The sequence below is a fragment of the Nicotiana tomentosiformis genome, chromosome 9, assembly GCF_000390325.3.
Source record: "Nicotiana tomentosiformis chromosome 9, ASM39032v3, whole genome shotgun sequence".
Lineage (NCBI taxonomy): Eukaryota > Viridiplantae > Streptophyta > Magnoliopsida > Solanales > Solanaceae > Nicotiana > Nicotiana tomentosiformis.
In genome coordinates, this window is record NC_090820.1 from 85,643,841 (window position 1) to 85,651,887 (window position 8,047).

The following is an 8,047-nucleotide window of genomic DNA, read 5'->3' on the forward strand; positions in this document are numbered from 1 at the left end:
ATCAGGTAATTCATTTATAATAATTGAAGGCAACTCAGCAGTCATAACCATTTATCATTTCCATTATTTCTGTTACAGCGTGCAACCCTCTCTCACAATATATCCACATTCAGTTCTGTTGCGGCGTGTAACCCGCTCCTCCAACATATTCATTTTAATCAAGTCTGTTGCGGCGTGCAACCCGATCCTCCAATATTAACTTTTTAACAAGTCTGTTGCGGCGTGCAACCCGATCCTCCAATATTGACTTTTAATAAGTCTGTTGCGGCGTGCAACCCGATCCTCCAATATATTTATTATAATCAATCATGTTGCGGCGTGTAACCCGCTCCTCCAACATTTTCATTTACCAATTCTTATAAAGGAAATTTTCTCAATAAATATAACAATTAATATAAAATTACGAGACAACAAGCATACAATAATTATGGTTTAATTATGAAGCAAACAATGACAAATAACAAATTATTATGGAAATCAGGGAGCAAATAGGCAGTTTAATATTTATTATGCTAAATGTCAAATAACAATTAAGGTACATAATTCAAATAGCATGTAACAATTAATGCAGGAATTCAAGAATTTATATTTGCAAAGAATAAGAGAGAAACAGTTATTATAATAATTAATTTATAACTAAAAATAATTTATAATTTTTTAAGTAAGTAGGCAAACAATTAATTTAACGATGTATAGACGCTCGTCACCTCGCCTATACGTTGTTTACATATAATTTACATAACAAACAATTTAAGGATTCTATTCCCTCAAGTCAAGGTTAACCCCGACACTTACCTCGCTTTGTAAATTTCAATCAATTATTCAACCACAGCTTTTCCTTTTAAATTTGCCTCCGAATGTTTCAAATCTATTCACAAACAATTCAATATATACAATACTAATCATAGGAATTAATTTCATATGAATTTATAATTTTTCCGGATAAAAATCCGAAATTTATTAAAATATTCAGCAAGGGGACCCACGTCTCAAATCCCGAAAAAACTCGCGAAGTCCGAACACGTTCCGATACGAGTTCAACTATACCAAATTTGTCCAATTCCGATATCAAATGGACCTTTAAATCTAAATTTTTTGTTTTTGAAAAGTTTTACAAAAATTCTAATTTCTTCCATCTAAATCCGAAATAAATGATGAATATAGACATGGATTTGTCAAATATAATTACTTTATGGTAAAGAACACTTATCCAGTTGAAAGTCGTGAAAATCCCCCTTGAAATCGCCCAAATACGAGACTTAAAACTCAAAAATTAGTAAAAATGGCTAAGACCCGATTTTATGTATTCTGCCCAGCATTTTCGCATTTGCGGGCTATATTTTCACACCTGCGGTCTCGCATTTGCGAGACAAAGCTCGCATTTGCGAAGTAGGGCTACCAGGCGAGGTTCCACACCTGCGGACAAAATGTCGCACCTGCGACGTCCGCTTCTGCGCAAAAGGGCCGCACCTGCGAAGACCGCATCTGCGATAGAAGTCTCGCTTCTGCGAGCTCGCACCTGCACTCAAAATTCCGCAGGTGCGATTACACCAGAACTCAAAATTTCAGATTTTTCTTAAGTCCAATTCTTGTTCCGATTTCAATCCGTTTTACTCTCGGGGTACTCGGGACCCCGCTCGAATATATCAAAAAGTCCCGTAACATAATACGAACTGACTCGCAGTCTAAAATCACGTCAAACAACACTGAAATTACAATTCACACCCCGATTCGAACTTTGAGTTTTAAACTTTTAATTTACAAATCTCGTGCGAAAACATATTAAATGAATCTGGAATGACTTCAAATTTGGCACACAAGTCATAAATGACATAACGGAGCAGTTCAAATTTCCAGAATCGGATTCCGGTTCCGATATCAAAAAGTCAACCCCGTGGTCAAACTTGGAACATTTAGCCTTTAAATTGCTAGTTCCGTTAAATGGTCATAACTTGAGCTAGGGACCTCCAAATTAAATTCCGGGCATACGTCCAAGTCTCAAATCACGATACGGAGTTACCGAAACTGTCAAAATACCGATCCGGATTCGTTTGCTAAAAATGTTGACTAAGGTCAACTCACTTGAATTTTAAAGCTCTATTTCCCATTTTAATCCATTTTTCCCATAAAAACTTTTCGGAAAATTTTTCGGAATGTGCACGCAAGTCGAGGAATGATAAATGGTATTTTTTGAGGTCTTAGAATACAGAATTACTTATTAAATTTAAAAATGACATTTTGGGTCATCACAATATCTAGCATAAGAGGAACAAATATGATAAGGCCAATGTTTTTGTTAGCTATGCTTTTTTGTAATTAGAGGCGGGTGACCTATTTATAATCGCCTATGCCTCATCTTTTGAAAGGTATGCTCTACCCTTGTGTTGTAATAATGAAACTCTGCTTTTGATTAATACAACATCCCCAGAATAAGCTGGGAAAATTTATAAAACAAAAAAAAAGTCCCTTCTCACTATAGTTAGTAAAATTTTCCCTTATGCCCAAGAAATTCCATCATTTATATATAACCAAGAAACATTCGCCCGAAATCCCAATGCTACTGCAGACTGTAGTTATTCAAATTGCGAAATCATTAAGTTATAATAAAATAGCAGCTGGAGAAGATAATATCAACTTCCAGACGCGCAAATTGCAGTTTTAAGAAGACAAAAAATAATTAGTGATTAAGTAAATATGCGTCTCAATCATCCCTCCACACAAATTTCATCTTAGACATGCATGTTTTCATTTCCCCACTACTGAGATGTGGAAAACAAAAGAGAGCAGGTCCCCCAAGTTTTGGCCGTGGTAATATCGTGGGACGAATACTAATCTTTCGTGTGCTACGAGCGGACGATTGACTTATATACGAGTCCACGACACAATTGGATAATGAAGAGAACCCACATGTTCAATCTACAATTGTTCGGATCTTTATCATAACACTTATCATTTTATTTTCAAGTAACACTAATTACTGATTATCATAAAGTGTATATGAAATTGCATTTTACATGATTTGATTGTGTACAATTTTTGAACTGTCAATATATAATACTTAAATTCATACTTCTAATAACCTTTAATTTGTCATGCAAAAAACTTAGTGGATTAAGTATATTTGTTGCGATCCTCTAACGGAAGAGAAAAAGGCTCTTCCAAGTCATCATCAACAAAATACCAAGGTTCTGGCTTTATCCCTTGTATGAAAATTTTGTATAGTAGAAGCATCTAAATGGATTCAACCCCGTAGAATTGTTGTAATCTGTACTTGAAAGTATAATTTCTGCAAAATAAAATGAAACCAGAAACCAAAGACAGAAATATAATGAAATGAATAACGTTTCGAGCCCAACAGAAAACTGTGTTTCCTTAAGGAATTTAATCCCCTCACTATTGCCTATGATTGTTGGATTAATTTCTCCCAGGATAGAACGGAATAAGTATTATGTAATACCGGCAATGGAAATTACAGAACTTCGTCGAACTCAACAAACGACAGTAAACCACACTAATGCTTACGTTTTTTTTTGCTTTTGGAAAACAAATGCAGAAATGCAGAAGAGAGGGGAGAGTATGCAAATTTTCGGTGGTCAGAAAGTGTGACCAAACCTTTAAATTTATAGCAAATAGTTTGGGTTGAATAGGTGCGAAAGTACCTGTTCACATGAGATACTGTTTCGGCAGAAATACTTTTCTGTTTGATCGCGAATTCAAAAAACGACCGTTAGTCGTTAGGAATTTATCCGCGAAACAAAATTCGCGCGAAAATATCAGGAAAGAAAAATAAATAACAGAAAATGGGAAATAAATTTGGTCCAAAAAATTATCAATAAATCACCGAAGCCGAAGTCAAGCGAGCGAGCGACGACGACAAGGACGGCGTAAGGCACCAGTTCTTCTTAACTCTTTAAGAGTTAGAAGATGTGCTTCTCTATATTAGCACAAAGATTTTCTTTCCTTCTTCCAATGAGGGACAAAGTGCATTAGTAAAGGAAACTATTTCAATCTTTTCGTTTCCCTCCGAATCTTTTTCCTCCATTTCTCATTCACACCTCTTTATCTAATTAGATAAAAAAACCTAACAATCCCCCACATGAATGGGGAATGGCTATCTGAAAATATGCATGCATTAAAAATTGTGTGATTTACAAGCAATGATTAATAGCATCTGGATAAGTAGGTTTCCCTTTGAACTTTCTGTAGTGAACTTATGTCAGATATACTCGGTCAATCGGTAGATTTGATATCTTTGAACCGTCGAACTTTGGTGTATACCTAGACAGCCATAAGTCACACAATCAACCTTTTAACCGCCTTTGGTTCTCATTGTTATATTCGTTTCGTCCATGAACACCGCCTGATTCATAAGTACGTAGAGAACTGGTCTTACAAATTCTCCTGGGAGCGGCTTACACTTCACACTTATATAGGTGATTCCTAAACATGTTATCCCATAGATACACTATTTGATATACTTTGTATCAAACTTAGAAACCATTAAAAAGCCTTAATGCTTTATCCTTAGTACTGGACATTGTCTCATCACGAGAATAGACCAAAATTTTGACAATGTTGAACCGTCACTAATGACTTTGTTTGATCTCCTTGAACCTAGATCTTGGGATCTCTAGTCTTCCAGGTAAAGTTACTGCCACAGTGACTTATCCTCGGCAATAATCCCATTCCCTTCAATGATTTATCAACCGCCTCTCTATTTAGGCCTTTGTAAGTAGATCCGGCACATTATCATTTGATTTTACGTAGTCAATTGTGATAATTCCACTAGAGAATAGTTGTCTTACGGTATTATGTCTTCGTCGTATGTGACGAGATTTTCTGATACGTAACGCTTCCATCCCATCCTATTGCCGCTTCACTATCGCAATGTATTCATATAGGAGCCACTGGTTTGGGCCAAAACGGAATATCTTCCAAGAAATTCCGGAGCCATTCAGCTTCTTCTCCAGCCTTATCTAAAGCTATAAACTCAAACTCCATTGTAGAGAGAGTAATTTATGTTTGTTTGGATGATTTCCCAGAAACTACTCCTCCACCAATCGTAAAAATATATCCACTTGTGGACTTTGTTTCTGATGACCCAGTGATCCAATTTGCATTAATATATCCTTCAATTACCGCAGGATACTTACTGTAATGCAAAGCATAATCTTGGGTATGCCTTAGATACCCCAAAACTCGTTTCATTGCCATCTAATGAGTTTGGTCGTGATTACTTGTGTAACGACTCAGTTTACTTACTGCACAAGCTATATCATGACGTGTACAATTCATGGTGTACATTAAACTTCCCAACACACGAGCATAATCTAGTTGAGATCTGCTTTGACCTAGATTCTTTGTAAGAACCACATTTACATCAATCGGGGTCTTTGCGACTTTGAAATCTAGATACTTGAATTTTTCAAGTATCATTTTAACGTAATGAGATTGAGACAATACCAGTCCTTGAGGAATCCTATGAATTTTAATTCCTAAAATTAAATTAGCAACTCCTAAGTCTTTCATATTTAACTTGCTAGCAAGCATACGCTTAGTAGCATTTATATTTGCAATGTCTTTGCTCATTATTAACATGTCATCAACATATAAACATACAATGACTATATGATTTGGAGTATTTTTAACGTAAACACATTTATCACACTCATTAATCTTAAATCCATTTGCCAACATTGTTTGGTTAAATTTCGCATGCCATTGTTTGGGTGCTTGTTTCAATCCGTAAAGTGACTTAACAAGTCGACACACCTTCTTTTCTTTTCCGGGAACCATGAACCCTTCAGGTTGTTTCATATAAATTTCTTCCTCCAAGTCTCTATTTAATAAGGCTGTCTTCACATCCATCTGATGGATTTCAAGACCATACACGGTAGCTACCGCTATTAACACCCTAATAGATGTAGTCCTCGTTACCGGTGAGTATGTATCAAAATAATCAAGACCTTCTCGTTGTCTAAACCCTTTGACAACTAATCTTGCCTTATATTTTTTAATAGTACCATCAGTTTTTATTTTCCTTTTGAAAATCCACTTAGAACCCCCAAAGGTTTATTTTCTGGAGGAAGATCAACCAATTCCCAAGTATGATTACTTAATATGGATTCTATCTCACTATTCACTGTCTCTTTCCAATATTGTGCTTCTGAGGAAGACATTGCTTCTTTAAATGTTTGAGGCTCATTTTCTAACAAAAATGTCAGAAAGTCTGGTCCAAAGGAAGTAGTTGTCCTTTGATGTTTACTACTTCTTGGATTTTCCTCATTAAATGTACTTTCATTTTCTTCTTCTCGAGGTCGCTTAGATTTTTCAATAGACGACTTACATTCATATTTATACGGATAAATATTCTCAAAGAATTCAACATTGTCGGATTCAATTACCGTATTAATATGAATGTCGGGATTTTCTGATTTATGAACCAGAAAGCGATATGCCTTACTATTTCTTGCATATCCTATGAAAACGCAATCAACCGTTTTAGGTCCAATTTTCACCCTTTTGGGTTTAGAAATTTGCACTTTAGCCAAACACTCCCACACTTTAAAATATTTTAAGCTGGGTTTCCTATCTTTTCATTTTTCATATGGAATGGATTGCGTTTTGTTATGGGGACTCGGTTGAGTATTTGATTGGCTGTAAGAATAGCTTCCCCCCACAAGTTCTGGGGTACACCCGAACTTATCAACAAGGCATTCATCATCTTCTTTAATGTTCTATTCTTTCTTTCCGCAATTCCATTAGATTGCGGTGAGTAAGTGGCAGTTGTTTGGTGAATAATGCCATATTCTAAACATAATTCTTCAAAAGGAGATTCATATTCACCACCCCTATCGCTTCTTATCATTTTGATCTTTTTGTTTAGTTGCGTTTCAACTTCATTTTTGTATTGCTTGAATGACTCAATTGCTTTATATTTACTATTAAGTAAGCAAATATAGCAATATCTAGTATTGTCGTCAATAAAAGTTATGAAATACTTTTTTCCACCATGAGATGGTATTGACTTCATGTAGCAAATATATGTGTGAATTAAGTCTAAGGGATCTGAATTCCTTTCAACCGACTTATAAGGATGTTTAACATACTTAGATTCCACACATATTTGACATTTCAAATTATCGCATTCAAATTTAGGCAATACTTCCAAGTTAATCATTTTTCGTATAGTTTTGAAGTTGACGTGACCTAAACGTGCATGCCATAAATTATTTGACTCAAGTAAGTAAGAAGAAGCTTGAACTTTATTGATATCAATAGCTATTACATTCAACTTGAAAAGGCCCTAAGTTAGGTAACCTTTTTCCTACATACATATCATTCTTACTTATTACAACTTTTTCAGAAACAAAGATACACTTAAATCGATTCTTGATAAGAAGTCCAGTAGAGACTAAATTCTTGCGAATTTCAGGAACATGAAGAACATTGTTTAGAGTCACAACTTTGCCCGAAGTCATCTTCAAATCTATCTTCCCAACTCCTTCAATTTTTGCTATTGCGGAGTTTCCCATAAATATAGTCTCGTTGGGCCCTGCGGGAACATAAGAGGCAAATAACTCTTTGTCATCACAAACATTGTGAGTAGCTTCAGAATCAATCCACCACTCCTTGGGATTTCCTACCAAGCTGCATTCAGATAGCATGGCATATAAGTCCTCCATTTCATCATTCCTTTCAACCATGTTTGCTTGACTCTTTTTCTTGTCCTTCTTCGGTGCACGGCAGTCCACAACTTTATGTCCAACCTTTCCACAGTAGTGGAAATTACCTTTGAACTTCTTCTTGCTCGGGTAATTCTTTGGACCAGGTGGCTTCTTTCTCTTTCTGTTGCTTGTAGACGCTTCCTCAACAATATTTGCTCACATTATTGTTGAGTTACCACGGGACTTCTTCCCAGCAGCCTTGTTGTCCTCTTCAATTGGTAGACGAACAATAAGGTCTTCAAGCATCATCTCCTTGCGCTTATGTTTCAAGTAATTCTTAAAGTCCTTCCACATCGGAGGCAATTTTTCAATAAATGTCG

The 8,047-nt window shown here is 35.7% G+C and overlaps 1 protein-coding gene across 1 annotated transcript; it reads right to left on the bottom strand.

The window, feature by feature from the left end:
• Positions 1–6,032: 6,032 nt before the first annotated feature.
• LOC138899129 (uncharacterized) lies at positions 6,033–7,706 on the bottom strand. The gene is made up of 2 exons (XM_070185251.1): positions 7,349–7,706; positions 6,033–6,478 (listed from the first exon to the last, which is right to left on the bottom strand). Exons 1-2 carry the CDS (start codon positions 7,704–7,706, stop codon positions 6,033–6,035), a joined length of 804 nt encoding a protein of 267 aa, XP_070041352.1.
• Between the last annotated feature and the right edge of the window lie 341 nt (positions 7,707–8,047).

Bases quoted from the DNA above. Each gene is read 5' to 3' on its own strand.
- LOC138899129 (XM_070185251.1), bottom strand. From the start codon at position 7,706: ATGGTTGAAAGGAATGATGAAATGGAGGACTTATATGCCATGCTATCT. The intron at 6,479-7,348 runs GTAAGAATGATA...GCGTTTTCATAG, and splicing joins TTCTGAAAAAGTTGTAATAA to GATATGCAAGAAATAGTAAG.